Source organism: Equus caballus, chromosome 2 (assembly GCF_041296265.1).
Source record: "Equus caballus isolate H_3958 breed thoroughbred chromosome 2, TB-T2T, whole genome shotgun sequence".
In the NCBI taxonomy this organism is placed as follows: Eukaryota; Metazoa; Chordata; class Mammalia; order Perissodactyla; family Equidae; genus Equus; species Equus caballus.
In genome coordinates this window covers 110,887,421-110,913,350 of record NC_091685.1, presented here as the reverse complement: position 1 = coordinate 110,913,350, position 25,930 = coordinate 110,887,421, and the positions used below count along the sequence as shown (strand labels likewise).

The window sequence follows — 25,930 nt, the reverse complement described above, 5'->3', positions numbered from 1 at the left end:
AAAGAAAACTAATAGATTTACAGCATTTGGAAATAACTGACAATGAACTTTTTTTCTCTCCATAAGAAGTTCTCCTAATGAGTTGATATGATCCATGTCTTAGAACATAGATACTTAGGGGTAAATGACTGCCCTTAATCTCTTTGGGAGAGTGAGTTCTTTGGGAAATCTGTTAGCCATACTCTCCTGAAAAATGTGAATACAAAATTTTGCATGCAAAATTTGGCCTACAATTTGAAGAGTTCACAGGTACTCCCTTTCCTAAGTCTATCCAAGAACTATTAAGTAATTGAGATCCTCTGGACAGTGAAGGGAATGTTGCTACATTTGTACTCCAACCCATGAGGCACTGTATAATCACTACAGTATATGACCAGCTTTGTGTAAACCTTTCATTTTCCAAGTTTGACTTCAGAAAGTCATTGACACAATTCTTAGTTATGTCTTGTTTCTGCCCTAGAAATAGTGCTCAAATTATGGTATCTGCATTATCTGCTTGTTATGTGATATCTGCTTATCATGTGTTTATTACTTAAATTTTTTGGAAGGCCACATCAGTTGTAATCTGAATCTTCCAAAAGAAATATTGTCTAGATTTGACCAGAGAATTAGAGTTGACAAAGCATTTCTCATAGCAAACTTATAAGGTAAGCAAGACAGGTAGAGAAAGAGTCCCATTTTACAGATGAGAAAACTAAGACTTAAGATCAATTAGAATGATGATTGATTGCTGGGGTGGGATGGGACTGTCCAGGTTTATCTGTGAGGCTTTTCCAAGCCAAGTCCTATAAGCCGTATCTCTCAAAGTCTGGTCTAGGGACTGCCTGCATCAGAGTCAGCCAGCATACCTATTAAACATGCAGAGTTCTGACCTGTCTTTCCAGACCTAGGTTATTCAAATGGGTGTAAATAGGGCTCAGGACTCTTCCAGATTAATGAGTAAGTCAGATGATTCCTGTGCACATGAGGTTTAGAAATCCTGAGCACTGATTTGACTTTGACTGCACATTAGAATGACTTGAGCTTTGGAAAAATGATTTGCCTGGACCTGGACTGATTGAATAAAAATCTCTGGAGGAAGGAGTCCAGGGAAACCTACTTTTTAAAGGTTCACCATGTGATTGTGATGCACAACAAAGATTAAGAACCAATATTATAAGGGATTTGGAAACTTTTCCTGTAAAGGACCAGATAGTAAATATTTTAGGTTTTGCAGCCTATACATTATCAGTTGCAGCTATTTAACTTTGCTGTCCTAGAGTGAAAGCAGCCATAGATACTATTTAAATGACTGAACATCGCTGTGTTCCAATGCACCCTTATAAAAACAGGTAATGGGACAGATTTGGCCCATGGGCAGTAGTTTGCCAAACTCTACAGAAGTAGATGGTCCCCCACATGCCTCACTGAGCCACTGTTAGATTGTATTCTAAAGCTCAAGGGCTTCTGGTTATTTGACATGAGGATTGAAAACTACTGTATTAGAATTCAATTAGTAAGTAATAGAGCCAGAATTTTGAACTATGAAATAGTTCAAAATAAAAAAAGAAAGGAAAACCTTGTGTAATATCAAAGATAAGATCAAAAAGAAAAGGCATCGTATACTAGGAAGAAGAAAGGTGCACTGAATAGCTAAAGCAGATGTAGTACTGTTGGTCACAGAGCTCAGGCCAGGACCAGCCTGAGAGTGAAAAAAAAAGGTAAAGAATACAACAGCCCTGCACTCTCAGATGGTGAGACTGATAAGGAATAGTTCCCTATACTTTGGTATCTTGTATCTTAAAAAACTGGAGTGTTGACAGGAGTGGAAAAGAGAAATAGTCTGTTTGGGGTGGGAGGCAGCGTGAAACTGTTGTTCAGCTCGGTGGCTGTAGAAAAATCATGGACTCTACAAGTGTGGGCAGGTAGGCAGTGTGTATAGCCCAGTAGTGCTGCTCTGCAATACCCATCAGTCCTGTGTTGCCCATTCAGGTCACACTGTATAAATCTGTTGTTCTACATCTCTATCCTTGACAGCTACTTTAGCACAGAATAATGTTTGATCATGAGTGAGGGGGAAAACTCTGAGTCAACAAGAAAAGGTTCGTTTACATTTACCGTGTCATCCATTGTACCTATTAGCTATCAGAAGATTTCTATTTTAAGTTTTTATTTTATTTTATTTTTGAGGAAGATTAGGCCTGAGCTAACTACTGCCAATCCTCCTCTTTTTGCTGAGGAAGACTGGCCCTGTTAACATCCATGCCCATCTTCCTCTACTTTATACGCGGGATGCCTACCACAGCATGGCTTTTGCCAAGCAGTTCCACGTCCGCACCCCAGGATCCAAAACAGTAAACCCCGGGCCACCGAAGCGGAACGTGCGAACTTAACTGCTGCACCACTGGGCCGGCCCCTATTTTAAGTTTTTAAAAATGGTTTGTATGTAATGGGTTAAATAGCCCAGCTATCCAGAAAATTAATTTGTTTTTGGTATCACCTGATATTTCTTGTCTGCATGCTTCTGCGTCGGGTAGATGTCGATAAGTAGATCACCTTATATTTTGACAAACTGATTTTCCTTTAATTTGGAAACATGTGTCCCTTGAATATTTATAATCCAGTGGGAGCATTAGAACATGTAAACAAATATTGTAGTATAATATATGCAACACACATGTGAACAATGTTCAGAAGTAATATAGAGAATAAAATGACTATTCCTTGTGCATTCAGAAATGATTTGAAGGAAGAGCTAAACTGTGCCTGTATGATGTGACATAAGGGTGGGTAGGACTGTTCGCATAGAGAGATCAGCACGCACAGAGGTACAGAGGTGTGAAGGACGTGCTATTTCCAGAGAACTACAGGGACTCAATATTAGTAAAAAGTAAAGCAGAGAGGGGTCGAATGGTGGGAGCTGATGCTGGAGAAATAAGCAGAAGACAGGTCATTTCTCCTCTTCATCACCACTTCCCACCCCTCACCCCCATTAACAACTATGAGTTTATTTACTATATTTAAATATAAAAATCAATGTATGCGTATAAGGAAGTCCGCCCCTCCCCCTGCCCTTCTACCTTATGGAGAACTTTTAAAAGAGTGAATTTTATAGAGATATCCAAAGGATTAATTACATTGTTTTCACCTTTCCTCTGTAGTTTATCAAAAAGCAGATTCACTTTTTACAAGAGGAAGAATTAGCCTAATTAGTTCTAGATAAATACTGTTTTGGCTTTCTAAGAGGGCCCTTTAAGTAGAAGTAGATGAAGAATATACCATTCTAGTAAAAGAACTTAAGTGTATGTGTGTGTGTGTGTTCAGTGGTTTTTGTTCTGTTTTCTTCACTCGTTTGTGCTCATCATCAAGTACTGACATTTGCTGTGGTACATTCTTCCTAAACACCTGTCAAACGCGTCAAGTCTTTTCTTGCACAGCACTACGGGCTTTTATAGAACTGGGCAAGCCCAACATTAGACAGAGAGCCTACAGACCTATTGATTTGTTTGTTTTAATACCGATACATGCTCAGATGTTGTCATACAGAAATCCTTTTTAAAAGAATTATTTTTCAAAGAACAAAGAACACTGTAACCCTAGCACCTAATCCTGTGCCTGGCACATAGTAGATACTCAACAAATGTTTGTGGAATTGAACTGCTCTGTGAAGTCTCAAACTGATCTCTAAAAACTCCCTCAACTCTAAGAGTAACTGACTATCTTAAATAGGTGTAATACAGATTGAAATGTTGTTTAAAAAGCATTTCCAGCAGTTGAAGAGTGAAGTCGTGGCATATTGTAAGATCCAAATCTTAATTTGGCAAGTATTGTTCTCCTTACAGAATAAATACAAATACAAATTTATCTAAAAGAAATCCTTCTTTATCTTCATCTTCCTTTGGAAAATGGAGAGGCATTGTCAAATAGGGGAAATGTCTAATAATAAGTTGAAAACTTTGGGCAGTTCTACTTCAAAGATACCTCTTAAATCGTCCTTTTCAGGTTCACTGCCCGTTTATTATTCATGTTCTAATTTAAGACTTCTAGATATACTAGCTTCCTAACTGGAAGTTGCACTTCATTCCTGTGCCACCTCCACTGCTGCCAGAATTATTTACTTTCTTAAACAGAAAATTGAGCCTGTCCTTTACCTAGTTAAAAACCTTTCAGTTTCCTATGGACTATGGTGAGATAAAGACCGAAGTCCTTGGCATTACCTACCATATGTAATATAATCATACCTGGGGAGATTTTTTTTACTTCGTATCCCTCTTCTTTCATATCGTGTTTTCTGTATCACTGTATTTCCAAGAATTGTCCACCAGTGCTTTCCAAACTTTTTCATGACATGTCACACGTGGAATAATAACCAGACGAAGTCGCTGTCTGACTGCTTGGAGCCTTTGGCTTCTCTAGGCTCCTAGCCCTCCTGAGAATTGAAGGGAGCAATATCCCAAGCCCAGTGCAACCGTTGGGAAGGTCTCCCTCACACTGTGACCACAAGAAACCTTTGCCTTCCCAGGAATGGTTTGTACATTGCTTCACCTTTACTTCTTTGTACATAGTATGGTCTCTACCTTTTCCCACCTGCTCAACTTGGTAATTTTCCCCTGCTTGTCACTTAAGGCCCAGCTCATTTGGATCAGGGAAATGTTTCTAGATTTTTTAAGGAAATTTGAAATTCCTCAAATAATTTAATCTTGACTCTTGGAAATTCTCACTGTGCGTTTTGTTTCATTCTTTTATAATTTTATAATTTGCATTCTGTTGTAATAACTTAATTTTAAGGTCAGAAAATTACCTACTGACCAATAATAATTTTATGTTTCAAAAAATACAAATAAATTAAAATTCTCACTTCTTTGGCTTTTTGGAAACAGTTTCCCCCATAGATTATATTCTCCATGGGATCAAATATACCAACTCAGAAGAGTTGCTTATTAAAGCTAGTAAAAGCAGAGCTGAAATTTTATTGCCTACTGTTTTTAGGACCTTGACTCAAGTCCTTACCTATAGGTACTTCCAGATTAGGGATTTTTTTTGTAGTACAAATATATATCATTACTACTTACTCAGTTATACTATAAAATTAAAAGATCTCAAATTATTTTTTTTAATGCTCTTTTTGGTGAGGAAGATTAGCCCTCAGCTAACATCTGTTGCCAATCTTCCTCTTTTTTTTTTTTTTCCTCCCCAAAGCCCCACTACATAGTTGTGTATCCTAGTTGTAGGTGATTCTAGTTCTTCTATGTGGGATGCCACCACAGCATGGCTTGATGAGCGGGGCATAGGTCTCTGCCCAGGATCCGGACTGGCAAACCCTGGGCTGCCAAAGCAGAGTGCATGAATTTAAGCACTTGGCCACAGGGCCAGCCCCTCAAATTATTTTCTATGAAAAGGTTCACTAAGCTAAAAACTGTAAGAGAAGAATTATGAAAATTGATTTCTTTAGTTTAACAAAACTCTTTGCTTCTTTTAAGTGTAATTGATCTTGATCGCTAGCACATTCTTCTGTTAACTATTTCTGCCTTTCTAAAAAATGTTTTATATATGCATTAGGTAAATATTGCTGGTTTTATTTCATTAAGTGATTGGCTTTTGGTATCACAGCATCCATCAAGTTGCAATTTGATTCTCCCCACATCCTTAAATTTTTAATTAATTTGGCACTTATTCATGTATATTGTCATCTTTTCTACTACTGTCTTAGCTCATTGATTAAAACTTGCTGCATTTAACTCTTTTTATGATGACTTTTCTCCACTTTTGAAGTGTAAGTTCTTAAAGGTTAGGACAAGTCATATACTTCTTTGTATTGCTCATAGTGCTTTGCACAAAAAAGTTGCTCAATTGGTGTTTTTTAAATTACTTTTAAAATGTCATGTGAGTAGTCAAGATTTTGTTATTCAGATTTTATATAAAATCTGTTTCTGCTTCCTGGTATCTGTTCAGCAGATACTTTCCACAACTTAAGTACAATTTATATTTTTCATTAACCCAAAATCTTAATTACCAAATAATATAATGAAGTGTTCCTTTCAGAGGCTTGCATGGTTTTTACTAAATATTGCTTTTTTTATTGGTCTCTAAAGCTATTCTTCCTTCAGTCTAATTAAGCTTTTAAAGATTACTAAATTGCATAAAAGGTATTATGAAATTGTATTCCTGAAATGTTGAGAATTTCAAGGTTAAAAGATAGCAGCTAAAGTGAAATAAGCGAGACAGAGAAAGACAAATGCTATGTAGTATCACTTATATGTGGAATCTAAAGAAAAAAAGCTGATTTTGTAGAAACAGAGAATAGAATGGTAGTTGTCAGGGGCTATGGGGAGGGGAAAATGGGATTATGTTGGGCAAGGGGTACAAACTTTCAGTTGTAAATTGAGTAAGTTCTGAGGATTTAGTGTACAGCATGGTGACTATAGCTAATAATACGGTATGGTATACTTGAAATTTGCTCAGGGTAGGTCTTACGTGTTCTCACCACACACAAAAAAGAGTTACTTATGTGAGATGATGAATATGTTAGTGACCTTGATTGTGATAATAATTTCACAGTATATATGTATATCAAATCATCATGTTGTATGCTTTAAATATGTACAATTATATTTCTCAGTCATTCCTCAATAAAGCTGAAAATAAATAAAAAATTTTTAAAATAGCAGCTAAAGTCAAAGAGATAAAACATTTCCAGAAGTCAGGTGTGTCCATCTCTAGACTGAGTAACGTGGATCAACAACATGGAAAGATTTAATAAATACAGATGTGTTCTAGGGCCTCCTCTCTTTTAGTGATTTCTCTATCAGATTTCTGTTGAAGAGAGCAAGCGTGTTTCTGTAAGTTCTCCTTTCTCTATTACAAAAGGGCTATAAAGTGAGCATTTCAGAGGCTGTGATAAGCAGGGAGACAAAAAGGCAAGTAGAGAGTTGTTCAATAGCCATTCTTTTTAAACATTGAGATTTAGAAATATAAATCAAGAATCTGTTTTTTAACCCAACTTGTCTACCATTATTCTAACCTCACAGTTTTAGAATATTTATTCTTTCATTTATTCAAAAGAACATTAATGTCTACCATGTGCCCCATGTTAGAAATCCAAAGATTGCTAGCATCCTCTATATTGAAGGAGCTCAGTCAGGTACTAGGGATAATTATACAAGAACAGTAATAAAGATAATAGCATCTGAATTGAAGCAGGCATGCCATGTGCCAAGCACTGTGCTGAGCACTTTATAAGATTATTTCATTTAATTAATATAGTCATATTCTGTTGGATACTGGGACTGTTAACGACTGAAAGGTACCAAGAGGTTTAAATGATTTGTCCAAATACAGAGCTAATAAGTGGTGGGGCTAGAATTTTACCCTGGTTAGGCTGATTCTTCTGCCCTCACTTTTAACCTGTGTGCCAAATTACAAGTTATATACTTGGAAGAGTCATAAAAGGTTATATAAAAAAGACTTTTAAGCTGAGACTTGAACAAGATATGGAACCTGCCTGATAGACAGGGAGATAGTCATTCCAAAGAGAGAGAGAACTATGTGTGAGGGCAAGGAGGCAGAAAGCAGCATGGTGAGTTTGGGCTACCTGTGAGTGCTTAGGTACACTTGGAGCCACAGGGTGAGGAAGGAAAAGTAGCTGCAGATAAGATAGGAGAGTTACACCAAAATTATAGAATCCTGAAATACTGTGCTTGAATATGACTTTTTTCCTTGAGGTGCCATTAAATGGTTAGAAAATAGTAAGTTACAGTATTTGCAATTAGAATGGTCACTTTAGCAGTGATGTAGATAAAGAGAGGGAGAAGAGGGAAAGAATAAGACTACAAACAGAAAAGCAACTAGCAAGGCCGTTGTGATATTCTAGACAAGAGATTATGTTGGCTTGACTTCATTTAGTAAACATTTATTGAGTGCCTTGTATGTGCCGTTGCTGAGTTTACAGTGTTGAATAAAAGAATATGATATCCACCATTACACAGAGCCTACAGTCTTTTGGGAAAGACAGATGGTAAACAAACACACAAATATATAGTGAAGAAGATGGAGTAGAAGTGACAGTTTCAAGAGAGATTTAGGAGGTAGCATTAACCACACCTATTAATCAGTTGAATTTAGAGGGAAGGAGAGCTGCCTAGTATAAGTCCTGAGTTTCTTTGAAATAAGTCAGAGCTGTTACCAAGGATCCATCTCTCTCTGCAGTTTCTAGAACTATTTTCTCCATGAGTCATAGTACCTTGATAGGTTTTTATTAGAGTAGAATGTGAAGGCTCAGTGCTGCTTATCTTTCCTAGAGGTAGGCATTCCCTACACTCACTCACACACCCTTGTTGATGGTTTTAAATGAATGGGAGCCAGTGGGACCTGATTTTTCAAACTGTCTATTTTAATACTTTGGTCTGAACAAATATTTCTATGCTAATTAAATTAGATTTGAACATTGATAGAATATGAAATTATAAGTGTTGTATTTCAGAATTTATAAAAAGAAAAGGTAGCCCTATAGCTGTGGTCAATAAGGATCCTTTATGTGAAGTACCAGAAATTCTTTTGAGTTCATTTTGTAAAGGTCAGAAGAAGAAAAGATATTAGTTTAATTAAGTAATATAATCACTAAAATAGTAAAAACACCTTTTCAGTAAAGACCATGTCATGTAAGCTATGGGCATTGCATTGGGGAAGATACTGTATGGAATTGGGCCTGGAAGATGACCATTTAAAAGGTCATCTGATATAGTAATTCTTAGTCTGTGGCGCACAAACTGATTTCAGGCGAACCCCATGGACTTCTTTGCAAACTTGTTTGGGGATATTTTTTCTTCTGTGTATTTTGAGGGGAATTCTTGTCAGAAGCACATAGGCCTCTTTGATTAAAGAACCACCTTCATTTTCACACTTGAAAAAACTGAGGCTGGTAGAGGTGTAGATTTGCCCAAGGTCTTAAATAAGTTCTTTTGAAGGGCAGTTTGCCCTATGATTTTTTTCTTAGTAGAGTTTTAATGTAAAGGCTACAATATCTATGACCATGGAGCCAGAAGGTTCAGAGTATTAGGAAGCTGGGCTTGTTGTTTTCATTGAGAGTTGTCATATGGTAATTTTAAATTAACAGAATGAGCCATCATTCAGAATATATTCTTCCACCCTAATATCCCAGAACAGTATTTTTAAAGAAATTCTAGGAAGGGTGTTAACTCATTCAGAGTTGTGCAGGAAGGAAAGTGCTTTCCTACTATTTTTTAAACTAACTTTCACTGACAAGATCAGGCCAGAAAAAGCCTCGCTGGCTGTTGGCCCAGACAGTGTTATGATCATTGAAGTGTACTCAACCTGCACTGCCTGGGGACAACTACAACTTAGAAAAAAAATTTAAAAAGCACAGATGCATGCTGAGTGTTGTTCCAATGACTTAGATGACGTCTATGCTCTATATCCTTTGCTGTGTTGTTCTTTCAACTATTAGAAAGGAAATTTTAAAATAGCCTAGAATGAGTTTTCCCAGAAGGGTGAAAAGGAGAACTTCAACTTTAAAAAAATAACCAATCTATTCACAGCTGTACCCTCAGCAACTAAAACAAATCCTGGTACATAGTAGATGTATGATAATTTTTTTGGTGAGAGAATTATTTAAATTTATTTTGTTACCTATGTCATATTTTAGAACAAGAATTTTTTTTCGTATGTCCATTGATACTGAGTATTGTATTGGTAGGCTAGTAAAATAAAAAAGGACTGATTCTATATTCAGAGATCCCCTGATTTCAGCACAGTTTCTGTCATTTATTGTGTGATATTGGGCCTCATTTTCTTTTTTCTTAGTGGGGTATAACAATATCGAATTTACAGGAATTGGAGTAATATTAAATGAAATACAGTATGTAAAAATTATTTTATGGATTTGTAAGGGCTGTATAAATATTAATGTTAATCATCTTAGATACAGTTTTTAATTATTTGAAAATATGTATTTAATAGTATCACCCTAATTGCCTGAATCCCATATTTGTTTTAGTTAGGGGAGAAGTGATCTCTATGATTGAAATGCGGTTTTGAATTATATGATAAAGTACATTTAAAGGAAGCTGATCATGCATCATTTCTACCTTAATGAACTAATGTTAGGTGAGGAGAAGAGTCTGCAAATAATTAAAGCATTCATTTTTAAACAAAGGCAATATATTTACTGTATATTTGTTAATTGACTTTTTGCTTGCTAATTTTATGTAACTTAGGAATTAATGGATACTTGGTAAAATACTCACCATGTTCTAGGTATTGTGACGTATAAAAAGTATACAACAGCTTTTTCCAAAGTGGAACTATAATATTAGCTTTTGAGATGTTCTATGATTAGAATTAGGGAATTTGGAATCAAATTTCTATATACTATTGCAGCTCTCTATTGGAGATTTTTAATATTCATTGGTATAGGCTTCAGAAATTCCTGTGTATAGAAACCTGTTTAATTTTGTTCCTACCCAATGTTTCCCAAACTTATTTACCAAGAAAACCTTTTTTCCATTAACATCTGCTAACTTTTACTACAGTATTTTGTGAAGCAGTGGTATGAGATATGATGGTATTGACCCCATGAGTTTTAACAGTCTATTTGGAACTGTAAGGTAAATTTTTTAAAAAGAGAGAGAGTTGAGTATGGGATTAAAATGGTTGTGATATCTGTCACCTGTATTTATCTCCAAAAGATAGAATTTGATCTGTTACAGCTCATTAAATAAGTATTCTTTCTCTTATTGACCACTTCCTATGTGACTCTTCCCAAACTGCTTAGTCAAAGATCATCTTTCCAGATAGAGAAGATCTGAAAACACCTCTAATGTCCTTAAGTTTGCTGATTTGTAAATACTAAGAACCTAACAATTGCAAATTAGTACTTTTTAAAATCAGCTTTATTTAGTTAAAATTTACATACAATAAACTGCATCAATTTAAAGTTAATTTAAACATATATGTAAACCTGTGAAACCACCTCTGCAATCAAGGTATAGAACATTTCAGTCAAACCCTAAAGGTTCCTTTTGCTCTTTGGCAATCCAGCTTTTCCTCTGCCCCAGGCCCCAAACAACCATTGGTCTACTTTTTGTTATTATAGATTAGATTAGAGTTTTCTAATATTTTATATGCATGGAATTATATAGTATGTACTCTTTTGTTGTTGTTGTTGTTGAGGAAGAGTGGCCCTAAGCTAACATCCATTGCCAATCTTCCTCTTTTTGCTTGAGGAAGATTGCTGCTGAGCTAACATCTGTGCCAATCTTCCTCTGTTTTGTGTGTGGCTCACCACCACAGCATGGCTTGACAAGCAGTGTCTAGGTCCACATCCAGGATCTGAACCCACGAACTCTGGGCTGCCGAAACACAGTGTGTAAACTTAACCGCTACACCACCAGGCCAGCCCCTGTACTCTTTTATGTCTGATTTCTTTGACTCAGCACAATGATTTTGAGGCTCCTTCATGTTGTTGAGTGTATCAGTAGTTTATTCCTTTTTATTGCCATGTAGTATTCTATTATATGTAGATACATATTTTGTTTATCCATTCATGAATTGGTAGACATCTGCATCTTTTACAGTTTGAGGCTATTGTGAGTAAAGCTACTATGAACATCTATGTAGAAGTCTGTATAGATATATGTTTTTGTTCTGCTTGGGTAAATACCTAGGAGTAGAATGGCTGGATTATTATGGTGGAGAATGTTAAACTTTTTAAGAAACTGCCAGTTTTCTAAAGTGGGTATACTGTTTCATGTTCCCATTAACAGTATAAGTTCTAGTTGCTCCATATACTTGTTCAATCTTTACTATTGTCACTGTCTTTAATTTTAGTCATTCGTATCAGAATGTAAGGATATCTCCTTGTGGTTTAAATTTGCATTGATCTGATGACTAATGATGTTGAACATCTTTTCGTTTGCTCACCTGCCAACCATATAGCTTGCTTTGCCTGGATCTGTTCAAATTTCTTGCCTATTTTCTACCAGGTTGTTTATTTTCTTACTGGATTTTAAGGGTTTTTTATGTATTTTGGATACAAGTTCTTTGTCAGATATGCCTACTGTGAATATTTTTTTCTAGTCTGTGCCTTGCTTTTTCATTTTCTTAGATGTATCTTTAGAAGAGAAAAATGTTTTTATTTTTATAAGGACCAATTTATCAATTTTTTTCTTTTGTACTTCTAAAAGTTTACAGTTTTAGTTCCTATATTGAGGTTTATGACCCATCTCAGGTTAATTTTTGAGAATTGTGTGAGGTAAGGGTCAATGTTTATTTTTTAAATAGGAGTATCTAGTTATTGTAGCATCATTTCTTAAAATAGTTTCCTTCCCTCATTGAATGGCTTAAAAATAAGTATCAATATGGACCCCTTATTCTGTTCTATTAATATATATTTCCATCTTCTAGACCTTATCACACTGTCTTATTCCTTTAGCATTGTAAGTTGTGAAGTCAGATAGTGTAAGTCCTTCAACTTGGTTATTTTTTTAACTTGCTTTCACTATTCTCAGTCATTTGCATTTCCATATAAAAGTCCTTATGAAATTTTCATTGGAATTGCATTGAGTCTATAGATAAATTTGGAAAGAATGAATATCTTAATGATATTGAGTCTTCCAATCTGGGTCTTCTTTAATTTGTCTTAACAGTGTTCTGAAGTTGTCAGTAAAGCATTCTTTTGTTATTTTTATTCCTGTGTTTTACGTTTTTTATATATTCCTGTAAAATGGATTTTTAGAATATTTTCTATTAGTTTGCTGCTTAATAAATAAAAATACAATTTTTTATATTAAACTTGTATCCTTTAATCTTGCTAGTAGTTGTTTTTGTATATTCCCTGGGATTTGTACATAAACAATCATGTCATCTGCAAATGAGTATAGTTTTCCTTACTTTTGCCTCTTCCAAGTTCCATACTTCCTCCCCACTGCCCCGCCCCCAAGTTTTGCCTTACTGCAAAGGCTAGTACTTCTATTATAATGTTCAGTAGAAGTTTTTACTTGGAGAAATTTAGTTTTTACCTTGTTCTTGATCTTCAGTAGAAAGCATTCAATATTTTGACATTAATTATGATGTTAGCTATAAAGATTTTGTAGATATCATTGGTTATATTGAAGAAGTTTCATTCTATTCCTAGTTGGCTAACAGTTTTTTTAATTATGAGTAGATCTTGAATTTTGTCATATGCTTTTTTCTGCATATATTAAAATAATCATATGGATTTTTTCCTTTAATCTGTTAACATGGTGAATTATACTTAATTGGATTTTGAGTGTTAAACTAACAGTGCATTCCTGGATAACTCTTGCTTAGTTATGATGATTTATCCATTTTATATATTTTAGATTCTATTTGCTAATATTTTTAAGGATTTTGAATATGATGTTCATTAATCTGTAAGTTTCATTTTTTGTAATGTCTTTGTCGGTTTTGGAGTTAGTATTATGATGGCCTTATAAAACAAGTTGAGAAGTGTTCCTTTCTCTATATTCTGAAATGGTTATATAATTTTGATGTTATTTTTTTCTTCGGTAGAATTCAGAAGGGAAACCATTTGGATCTAAAGTTTTCTTGGGAAGGTTGGTCATAATGGATTCAAATTTTTAACAAATTCAATTCCATTTTTAAAAATATAGGGCTGTTCTAATTTTCTGTTTTATTTTGTGTCCATTTTGAATAACTGGATTTTTCAAGGAACTTTTTTATTGTCTTAAAGTTGTTCATAATATTCTCTTGTTATCCTTTTGCTATCTTTAGGATCTGTAGTAATAACCCCACTTTCATTTCTGATGTTGGTGATTTGTTCTTTCTTTTATCCTTGTTCATTCTATCTAGAATTTAATCAATTTTTAAAGACCTTTCCGGAGAACCGCCTTTGAATTTGTTAATTTTCTCTATTTTTTTTTTCCCCATTTTAATGATTTGCTCTCATCTTCATTATTTTCTTCCTTGTACTTACTCTTAAAATTTTGGTCATTGACTTTAGACTTCTTTCCTACTATAAACATTTAAAGTTATAAATTTGCCTCTAAGCACTGCTTCAGCTACGTTCCACAAATCTTGGTATGTTAGATTCTCATTATTATTCAATTTGAAACATTTTCTGATTTCCTTTGTGATCTCTTCTTTGACCTATGGTTTATTTCGAAGTGTGTTGTTTAATTTCCATGTGTTTGGGATTTTCCTCTATGTCTCATTCTTATTCATTTCTAACTTTTCTTTTAGAGCACTATTCTATATGATTTCAATTCTTTTGAATTTGTTGAGTCTTGTTTTATGGCTCATCGTATGGCTTATCTTGGTGAATATAACAAGTATGTTTGAAAAGAATATGTATTTTGCAGTTGTTGGTTATAGTGGTGTATAAATAAATAGCAGTTAGTTCAAGGTGACTGATAGTCTTGTTCAGATCCTCTCTGTCGTTACTGATTTGTTTTCTAGTTGTTCCGTCAATTGCTAAGAGTGTTCAAATCTCATGTTATGATTGTGAAATTATATATTTATCTCTTTAATCCTATCAATTTTTGCTTTATATATTTTGAGGCTTTATTAGTAGGATGTCAAGAACTATGAAGGTTTTTAGACTTTACCCTATTTGAAAGCTAACAAGTTAGCCTGCCACAATTTCATGCAGGCTGGCAAAAGACATGAGACTTCTGGTTCAGAGACAGAGGACAGTTTATTATTCACAGTTTATTTCTCACAGAATATCATTTTTTGAGGGGGAAGGGTTAGTCAGTTCCCTAATAACTAATTCCCACAGAGCAACCATATAAGGTTTCAATGTTTTTATTTTCTGTAATGTTTTACATATGATCCCAGCTACATTTTCAGGATTTTGTTTTTTTAATTAAAAGATGTTTATCTCTGAGTTCTTGTCTTCCTTAGCTTCTGTATTTACGTCTATCATCGTTTCTTTCTGGATACTTCATTTTCAAAAGTGTACATGTAGGGGCCAACCTGGTGACATAGTTAAGAACGTGGCTTGGGGTTCACAGGTTTGGATCCTGGGCCCGGACCTAGTACCTCTCATGAAGCCATGCTGCAGTGGCATTCCATATAAAATAGAGGAAGATTGGCATAGATGTTAGCTCATCGACAATCTTTCTCAAGCAAAAAGAGGAAGATTGGCAACAAATGTTAACTCAGGGACAGTCTTCCTCACACACACACAAAAAAGTGCACGTGTAGAAATGTGCTGTTTTTCACTGTTTATAAATGAGTGTCTCTTAAATCTCCCAGAAATGCCATTTCTGATTATACCAGCAAAAAGAATAATTTTTGGAGATAGAAGGAGTCTAGGTTTTTGCGATGTTTTAGTTCCAATGCTATTCATTTTTTCTTGAAGATTCAATTTGCCATCTCATGTCGTTTTCTTTCAACCTGGAGGACTTTCTTTAACATTTTCTATAGTACAGATCTGCTGGTAACAAATTGTTTTGGTTTTATTTGATCTGAAAATGACTTTATTTTTCCTTTATGGTGAAGGATATTTTCACTGGGAATAGAATTCTAGGATGACATTTTTATTCTTTCAGCACTTTAAAGCTATTGTTCTGCTGTTCTTGCCCTCCATTGTTTTGGTTAAGAGTCATTGCTGATTCAAATCATTGTTCCCTGTATTCAATCTGGCAGCTTTCAAGAATTTCTTTTTTTTCCTCAGAGCCCTGAATTTTGAGCCCGGAGATCTTGGGGGTTTTTTAATTTTAATTTTAATTTTTTTTTAATTTATTTTTATGTGTGTGTGAGGAAGATTGGCCCTGAACTAACATCTGTTACCAGTCATCCTCTTTTCTTTTTTTTTTCCACCCAAAGCCCCAGTACATACTTGTAGGTCATTCCAGTTCTTCTCTGTGGGATGCTGCCAGAGCATGGCTTAATATGCGTAGGTCTGTGCCCAGGATCTGAACTGGCAAACCCCGGGCCGCCGAAGTGGAGCACATGAACTTAACCACTCGGCCATGGGGCTGGCCCCAAGATTTTCTTTATCTTTGGTTTTCAGCAGTTTGACTATGATGTATCCAGGAGTGATTTTCTTTGTATTTATTTTGTTTGAGATTCACTGATTCTTGATTGTATAAATTTGTTTGTTTACCAATTTGGGGAAATTTTTGGCTCTTTTTTCCTTCAAATGTTTTTTCTGTCCTACCTTCTCTTTCCTTTCCTTCTGGGACTCTAATTGCACATATTTTAGACCTTTTGGTGTTGTCTCACAAGAGTGATCTTTCTGTGTAAATCTTACCATTTCACCTTCCGTTTTAAAACCTTCATTGGCTTCCCATTACAAGTAGAATGCAATCCAGACTCTTAACCATGGCGTTTAAGGCCTTATAATCTGCTCTCTCTCTGACCTCATTTCCTACCTGTTTTCCCTTTATTCACTCTTTCTACCATTGGGTTTTTTTCTTTCTCTGGAACATACCAGTCATCCCTACTTTTGCACTTGATGTTCCCTTTAGCTTGAATGCTCTTCCCCCAGATGTTCATATGACTGACTCTTTTGGGCATCTGTGTAAGTTACCTCCTCAGAGAGACTTTCTCTCACTAGCTCAACTAAAGGCTGCCCCATCCCTTCAATAGACACATGCACACATGTTTTAGACCCATATCTCTTTTAATAGCTTTATTGAGTTATAATTCACATACTGTAGAATTCACCCACTTAAAATATATAATTTAATGGTTTTTATTATATTCACAGACACGTGTAACCATCAGCACAGTCAATTTTATATGTGTATCTTATTCATGGTATTTCCTAGTATGAAGAACAATGTCTGGTATATCATGCGTGCTCAATAATTTTTTCTGATTAGATGAATTCATTAGCTCTAAGATAATTTAGGCATTAGCCTCCAATAAAATGTTAGGGAAGTTCGTTTGACTACATTCAGCCCTAGAAGTATTCTTTTACCAGAGTTGTGCTATTTTGAGGGCTCTCTAAAACAGCTTAATCCATGTCTTAGGAGTTATTACAGGAAGTTACAAAAATATCTCTTTTGATAGGATGAACGCAAGTCATATACGCCTTTCCCTAAAAAAAAAATAGTCATCTTTTACTGACCTGACGGTTAGCTGAGGAACAGAAAACCTCTCAGAAATATTGCTTTGCTGTTTTCAAAAGTAATCTGAAATTGTTTGTTTGAATCTTCGAAATAGAGTATAGAATCTCTAGTACTTGTGTTAATTACTAATTAATAGTGGGTTATTCATGAGATTTTGGACATCCCCTTTCTTTGGATACCTTTCATGTGGAATGTCAATTCTGAGTTCGGTGAATCACATTACCCCATCTTCTTTATAGGCTTTGATGCGGCCTGGAAGAATTGATAGAATCATCTACGTGCCTTTACCAAATGCAGCAACAAGAAAGGAAATATTTAACCTGCAGTTTCACGCTATGCCAATCAGTAATGAGGTTGATCTGGATGAACTCATCCTCCAAACAGATTCATATTCAGGAGCAGAGGTAAGATAGTTTCCCTCAAAATACCTTGATGGGGGCAAAGTGGTGGCTTGGGGTTATTAGCAAAAAAGACTGCTTGATGCCAACTGTCTTAAATAACTATATATTAAGAAATCTTAAAACAGGAAATGCATTACGTAACAGGTAATCACTAAATTAAATTGCATTTTACCTGGCCTCTGTTATATCTCAATTGCTTTTACCTGGCTCCTGTTATTTCTCAAAATGTATTCTTGAAAGAAGTAGCATAATACAGTGGAGAGAACACTGAACTAGAAGTAGAAGATTCTTCTGTTGGGCTTCTTGATACAGCAACTTCCAACCAGTCACACACTTCTCTGACTTTGATTTCTTGACCTATCAAATGAAAATGATATATTACTTTCCCTACTTTTTCTTATAGAAATCATAAAAATGAAATTAGGGGGGCTGGCCCAGTGGCATAGTAGTTAAGTTTGCACACTCTGCTTCAGTTGCCTGGGATTCATAAGTTCAGATCTTGGGCGCAGACCTACACACTGCTCATCAGGCCGTGCTGTGACAGCGTTGCACATACAAAATAGAAGAAGATTGTCAGAGATGTTAGCTCAGTAACAATCTTCCTCAAGCAAAAAAGAGGAAGCTTGGCAACAGATGTTAGGTCAGGGCCACTCTTCCTCACCAACAAAAAAGGGGGTGGGGGAATTAGGATATCATGAAAGCACTCTGCAGTACAAAAGACTTGGCATTATCATGTTTTATCATTCTGGAAAATTATCTCAACCTGCTTGTGTATTAACAAAGATTCTCTCATAAAAACTGTAAAAGAGACAGTCTGCCCTGAACTGTGAAAATATACTCTCAATAAGAACAGCAAGACCTCTGTGAAAATATAACAATTTTAAGTTTGGCAAATAAACATTTTTTCTGTCCTTAGCAACTCTTTACTTAGACTGTTTTTATTTACAAAATAAAATTCCATTGTAATAATTTTGTAGCTTTTCTACATGCATTTCTTAAGAAAAATATGGAATATATTCCTCAACACAAAAATATCTTCTGAATACCATTGATAGGGATTTGTACTGGGAAATTAATACTTTTTAAAGTAACAAGTTGTAGATTCTTTTCATTCTTCTGAACTATCCAGCAGACTGGGATTCCACATTCTGTTTTGCTTCCTATTGTTTTTATCTGTCTTCTGTAAAAACCGGAGAGATTAACATGTACTATAGATGAATTTACATGTGGAATTGGACTTAGTATATCATGCTGTCATAGCTAATAACAACCAAAATAAATCCCAAATCTATCCCATTGTTTTTTCTCAGCCATGAACTATGTGTATTTGATTTTCCCCCTTTAGTTTTTTAAATTCCACTGAGGGTGGGGCAAGCCAAGTAGAAAGTACCTTGAGAAGCAATTAAGCGTGTTCACCTTCAAGTCCTGTCTGAAACAGTAATCTTTATGAGTATCTCTTTGGCATGACCATCTATTAAGTTAAAATGAACATATAGTTACTGTTAACTGACTGCTCCAGCATTTCTAGAATTCGGTTTTTGATGTGAGACCAAGGGCTGGCATCATGTGTATGATATGTCGTTTATAGGAAACAGCAAGGAAAAGAAACCATAAATCTTTCACTTGAGCTGAGTGAAGTGGAAGAGCAGTTAGCAAGTATAAGTGTGTCTTTCTCACTTGGAAGTAATTCATGGTGGTAACATAGAAGTGCAAAACAAAAATCAAAGCCAGTAAGCTTCTGTCTGCCTGAAAGGGAAAAACTCATTTGGTGCCAGAGTTATTGTACCAGCTTGCTAGTTCTTTGTAGTACATGTCTTAGTCAGTCTAAAATATAAGCACCTTCATGTCTGATTAATTTTATATCAGATCTTCTAAAAATAGTCACAGGAAAAGTAGCAGAAAATTCTTTCCCTCCTCAAATTACATTTTTATCTCCCATAATGCTGGAGTAGGGGAAAGGTATCCCCCTGTGGTCCTAATTATAACCATATATTATTATACCTTCATAGACATTTATTCCAGAACTATATTTTAGTAGTTTTAGGGTTTTCAATTTGGACAAGACAGGTTTGTGCCGCATTTTTTGTTTTGGGGGGATTTTCTTCTGAATATTTAGGCAATTCACTCAGGTGCCCTATTGTTTGAGAAGAACTATCATTCTTTTTGAAGTCTTAAAATTAATAAATAGGGAATTTAAGACAGATAAAATTTAGCTTCACATAAAATCTAAGATCTCATCTTTTTTCCCCCTCTTTCCATCAGAATAAAAATGGCACTGCAATGTTTGAAAGCCAAAGTTAGTTTTGATTTTTTAAATAGTGAAACAAATTCAAAGCTAGAACTTTAGTCACCTGACTCCCACAGACTCAGTACCTTACCACTGATGTAACTAATTTATTTCTTCCCCAGGCTGAGGTCATATCCTTCAGTACAGAACCTACCACATAGTACATATTTAACAAATACTTAATAAACTGGAAAAAAAGGAAAAAAGATTTTTAAAAATTATATTTAGGACAAATAGACTTCCCATTCTCATTTCTCATAAGAGGAACCCTCATGTAGCAATTCTTCCTGCTACAGACACTGCCACTTTTTCAGAGTTGGAGTGTCTCTGTGGCCACTTTCGGTATAAAAATGAAAATACTGATAATTAATTGTCTTCACAGGAGAGTGGTATATTCAATGTTACATAAAATTAATTTTATTTAACTGTACACTATTAGCTATATGAACAAGAATTTGGCCAGGTGAGCCAAAGATGAGGAAATTGCTGGCACTCTGTTTTTTAGAACCATAAAATGTTTAACTGTAGTGAGTATTTTTTGATTTTGTTTTTAATTAAAAAGTTGTAGAGAATGATTGGAATGGAGATGATGGTGTTCATTAAAAGACTGGGATCAGGGGGTCACTTGTAAAAAATATTCTCTTTTCACCTGGTGCTTTATTTTGCCCAGTCAACATTGTTCCATAAAAGCTTCCACAGGCACCATGTTTGAAATAGCTCCTTGTACCTTGTGAGTTACTACATTTTCCTTCTCTGGAGAAGGTATACAGAGAAATGAACCATGTTTTTTATCCTCAGAGGAGTCCCAAGAGGAAGTTTGTCGCCAGCTGGAAGGGGAATGTGTTCACTAGGGAGCAGCCTCTAAAGAGTGGCTGAAGCAGGCAGCATCCTTCAGCCATCTCTGCTGCCTGCCACTCCTCCGTGGCCAGAACCTCATTGTCTTTGGCTTCTTGGCTGTAGCTCCCAGTTCATGGAAAAACATGTTGGCATTTAAAAGCAGATGTGAATTCTGTTCAGGAGGAAATAATAAGTCTTTTTTGGTTATAGCTATTGTTTTCTTTTGCTTTGATTTTTGTTTTTTAAGTTATTTGTAGCAAATTCCACTTCATTTATTCGTCTTTCATCAAATTATCCTAGTTACTTCAGGAAAACTTTCATCTTACCCACTGACAGGAAATCAACAATCACAAATATATGCACATGAAAGCCATAACTGGACCCATTACACATGTACCATGTGATTGGGAACCGAGATGATGAATGAGATACATAATTTCCTCTCTGTGTAGGAATTTGATGACATAAGCCAACAACTAATATCTGTAAAATTTGGGTTGACTGCTTATTTGTATTTGGATGTTATCCTCCTTTTAGTCATTATCTCATTAAGTGAAATTGATAATGTATCTAAGAGCCAGGTATCAATATACATTTTATAAATAATGTAGATGATCATAGCATTTATTTCACGTTAAGATTTGAGAATTCAGTTTCCAAAAGAGGCAATTTTAATGTCGCAATTGAGTAGATTTTTAATAAAATTGTAGCTCTTTTCTTTCAGGGTGGTTTTAAGCAAGTTATTTAACTTCTTTGAACCTCACTTTACTCATTTGTAGAATATCTACATGACTGAAATTGTTCTTTTTTTTTTTTCTGCTTTATCTCCCCAAACCTCCGCTGTACACAGTTGTATATCTTAGTTGCATGTCCTTCTGGTTGTGGGATGTGGGATGCCTTCTCAACGTGGCCTGACGAGCAGTGCCATGTCCGCGCCCAGGATCCGAACCCTGGGCTGCCACAGCGGAGCACGCAAACTTAACAACTCAGCCACGGAGCCGGCCCCTGAAACTGTTCTGAGTTAAATGAGATAACAAATGTAAAAGCACCAAGAAACAATGTCTGACACATAAAGAGTTACATAAACATTCCTTCCCCTCATCCTGCCCCCTCTTAGTTTACTATTTATATTTACCACTCAAGTATTGAATCATGTTGCTACAAGATGGTAATATGTTTTGCATTGCCTCAATAACCAGATAATTCATCTGAAGGCTAAATGGTAATTGAGTTTGCCTCTTACCCTTTTATTCAAAATATAAAAATCTGCTTAATATGGTGATTTTTAGTGTAATCTTATGAATCTAGCTCTAAAGTCTTTTTAAAGCAATTTGTTAGAGTTAAATACATTTCACATTGAGTTTTCAGAAAGCTTTAACTTCATGGAAATTTAGTCTATCTCTGTTTTACCAAAATGATGTGTCTTGCTCTGAGTTCTGTTTTATAGTCTGTGCTCTCCTGGGTTTAATAATAGCTGACGGTCCTCATGCCAGCTTGACATTAAAAAATCACCTTCCAGTGTGCCTCATTAATTTGAGAAGGGTTCCATTCACTGTACTTGAGCTATTAGAGCCAATAAAGGGAGAGCCTTAAATTACTTTTCTATCTTGCTGATTAACGTTCCTTCTGACATCCTCTCTCTTTTCTCCCACACACTGAAAACAGAAGGAGCAATTATAGCCACTTAGGATGTCTGTACTCTTCCTACATGAAGCCTCTTGTGACAATTTCCCCCAAACTGAAAATCAAGAACAATGTACTATTAGAATCTGGCATAGATTAACTCCCTATCTGACCAGTCTAAAAACACATCTGAGATAGGGATAAAGATCCTAAAGCAGAACAGGACACCTTTTGACCTGGTCTCAGACACTCGTTGTAGTGTAGTTAGAGAGCAGCTGCAGCAGTGTTCCTGTCTAGAAAGTGAAGCAGGGCACCACAGCACTTAGCAACCTCCTGTAGACGGCCTGCGACCTGCTGTCCTACCGAATCAGAAGCTGCCCTGTGGAAACATGCTGCTGTAGCCAGCCAGTCTACTGTTCTTGTTTGAGGTCCTTATTATCTCTCCATTCTTCCTTGTGCATTTAGCCTAAAATTCTATATCTATACTCAGAATTTCAAAATACTCTTTACTTACACAACCTCCTGAAATCACTGCGTTGTCGTGAAACCATCGTGACTGTTCTAACTTTTGAACTCCTTTACACTGATTTCTGTTTTACTTGTTTAGTTTTTACCATATTTTGCCTTGTAGTTATTTTAATGTAAACAGCTGCCTCATCTCCCCAAACAAACTGTAAGATTCTCTACAGCAGAAACCAGGTTTTATACTTCTTGGAGTCCAGCAAAGCAACCACTATCTCACACTCAATCAGTGGACGGTAATGTGGGATGAATGATAGATTTATGTGTGGATTCGAAGTCATTTTGCCAACCAAAAAAAATGTCAGTTTTAACATTCACTAAAGTGGCACTTTCTAGTTTTAAATGTCTTTTTGTATACATTATTTTTATGAGCACCCTAACTCTATGGAAACAGTGCTATAGCAAAAGAACTAGAGCCAAGCAAAAATAATTGATTTGTCTGAGATCCCACAGCAAGTAAGTGACAAACCCAGGACCAGAAACTGGATCTTTCAACTCCTCCTGAAAGACTCTTCATGATCTCTTCATGCCTCTGAGTCAGCAGAAGAGTCTTTGAAACTGTTTCATAGATCCCTTTGACATATCTGAATCTCTGATAAAGGTTTGCCTGCTCTTGGGGACAGTGCCTTAGCAAACTAAACAGCAGATATGAAACATCTTTACATTTTTTACATGTTCTTTTCGTACAGTAGCGTTTAGCTATCTTGTTGTCACCCTCACAAAAATTGTAAGCTACTTTAAGTTAGAAACTATGTTTTTCTTTCTTCATTTACTGTATTCTCCAGGCATTGTGAGTAAGACCTGCCGTTCAGAGGGAAAGACATAAACAACAAAGTTCTATATATAATGTGTTTATATGGCATGATCTAATGATGTGCAGAATACTACTGGAGAAAGAAGAGAATGTGACTCACACAAGAGGGGATGGAAGGAGAGGGGCTAGTTAGCCAGAAGAGGGTAGTTGATCTGAGTCTTAAAGGGTGATAGGAGTTCCCCAGTTGGATAGGGCTGAGAAGGGAGCATCCCTGGCAGATAGAAAGGCAGAGGTGCATAAAAGAATTTGGTGTGTTCTAGATCCAGTTAAAGGTTGAAATATGACTGGAAAAAGAGTCTACATGTGGAAGGAGTAGATGATAAAGCAGGAAAAGGAGGTCAGAAAAGTGTGAAGGACTTGGATATCATCTGAACTTGCTTTTCTCCTTTAAGCAGGGAGAACCATTGAAAAATTTATTAAGGAATGTCGTGGTCAGATTTGTGTTATTGAAAGATTGGTGGCATTTTTGTCCAAAGCCACCACTAGATAGCCTACTGGGCACCTTTATGTGAATTAGAAAAAGGTGCATCTTCACCCCACTTGTGACAGCTTCCTGCCAGGGTATAAGGCTTGTCAAGCAGAACATGAGCTTTCATGCATTTCCCTATTTCAATAAGTCCTTATTTGCCCCCTCAGCTGAGCATCCTTGTATATGCACAATCTTCATGTCTGTACAAGGCTGTCTCATTTTTGGCTTATCCACCTTTAAATATCCCTCACAGTGCCTCGCACAGTACCTCATATAAAGGTGATATGTGTTTATTGAATAAACAAATTTAGATTTTAATCCAAGTAGATAAACTGCTTTCTGTGACTTGAAGATTTGCCTCATGAGCTCTTGAATAAAAATGTATTGTGAATAGGATAAGTTGGAAATATTAAAGATGTCTTTTGTGATCATTGTTAGCACATTAAATCTCCCATGAGGTGCAGCACCTGATATGAGTGGCCAAAATATTCAAAGTCAGGTGGATTATGTTCTCTAACTATATTATCACTTGGAATTTATATAAGCTCCTAGGGTGAGTACCTTATTTCTGCAGGTCTGTTTAGTGGCTAAAATATGGTTACCCTGTTGTAAATGAATTATGCTAAAATTCTCCAGGGCAAAAATCAAAATGTACTAAAAGCAGATATTTAGACTGTAACTTTTAAGCCAGCCCTCTACCCCATTATTTTACAATCTACATACTAAGTAGTGAAGAGGTTTGGTAAAAGCCAAGACCTAGACTTTAGTTCCATCTTGACCATTTACTACAGTATTAGTTTGACCAAATCAGATATCATCTCTAGAGCTCAGTTCTCATATTTTAATAAGGGGGTGGGAATATGGTCCCTATGATCCTTTCTAGTGCTAAAAGTCTGTGTGGTTATATACCTGTCATAGATTAAATTAATTGTATAAGGAATCCCTTAGAGGTTGGACCTCCAGGGACATATAACGTAGTTTTATTTTCCTTACAATGCTTCTAGAAACCTGGGATCTTGGAATCTTGGTCAGTGTCTCTAAATACTTCCTACTGTGGCCTAGAGATCCTAATCATGGCACCAGAGGAACAGGAACCTTGAAAGACTGACAGCATATAGAAATCGGGTTTTAATAAAATTCTCCTTAGCAAACTTTAACAATTTTCCATGGAATGGAAATGAAAGTTTTACCTGTTCAAAGATCCCAAGGCCCACTGATTTTTTTTCTGAGACCTTTAATTATTCTGCTTTTCAACTTCCTTAAGAATAGCTAGTTAAGTTCAATTTCTGATTCTGAAGGCATTAGGATAAAAAGTGTTATAAAATGGAAAAATGCAGCAGCACACTTTTTCACTGAAATCTTTATCAGGAAAGTAAGTAAAAGTTACAAAGTTATTATGTTGTTCATTTTAACTTACAGTTTTTAAAACTTGCAGTGTATGGAGATGTAAACATTCTCTGTATTTCTAAACTTTGACTTCTCCTGAAATTGGCAAAAAAAAGAACCTTAATTCACTTTACCTGAAGGCTATTTTGGATAGGATGTTTACACCAAAGCAAATCATCCTCCAGAACACCTTGTGCTGCCGTACCTGTATTACTGACTCCTTGCCAAGCGTTTAAAACTACTGTCAGATTACGAGAAGTATTAGTCAGAAAGGAAATGGATGCTGAATGAGAGGCTGGCTGGCAGCAGGCTTAATATAGCATTTTATAGCCGAATACTGAAGCCCCTTTATAGGGAAGCAGTATATCAAGGCAACAAGTTAGCCAAGATCTCCCTGATAATCTAGTCCCCAAGTGTGGTATCCAGGCTAAATCTGTATCTGTGAAGAATTACTTAGGCCAATAGTAATGCTGAGTTAAGCATTTTAACATTCTACCTTGTTTCTCCTCTTCCAAATTCTCAGTCTCTCTGTTG

At 35.7% G+C, this 25,930-nt stretch overlaps 1 protein-coding gene across 6 annotated transcripts in view; it reads left to right on the top strand.

The window, feature by feature from the left end:
- The window catches only part of AFG2A (AFG2 AAA ATPase homolog A), a 309,252-nt gene that overhangs the window by 223,985 nt on the left and 59,337 nt on the right, over window positions 1–25,930 (top strand). For all 6 annotated transcript variants that reach the window (XR_002806528.2, XR_011436155.1, XR_011436156.1 and 3 more), the window contains exon 15: window positions 17,297–17,461. Coding sequence is in view for 3 of the 6 variants with exons in the window: in XM_003364517.5 (XP_003364565.1) it covers window positions 17,297–17,461 (165 nt within the window). In the remaining 3 variants the exon portion in view is untranslated. The remainder of the gene's footprint in view (window positions 1–17,296; window positions 17,462–25,930) is intronic.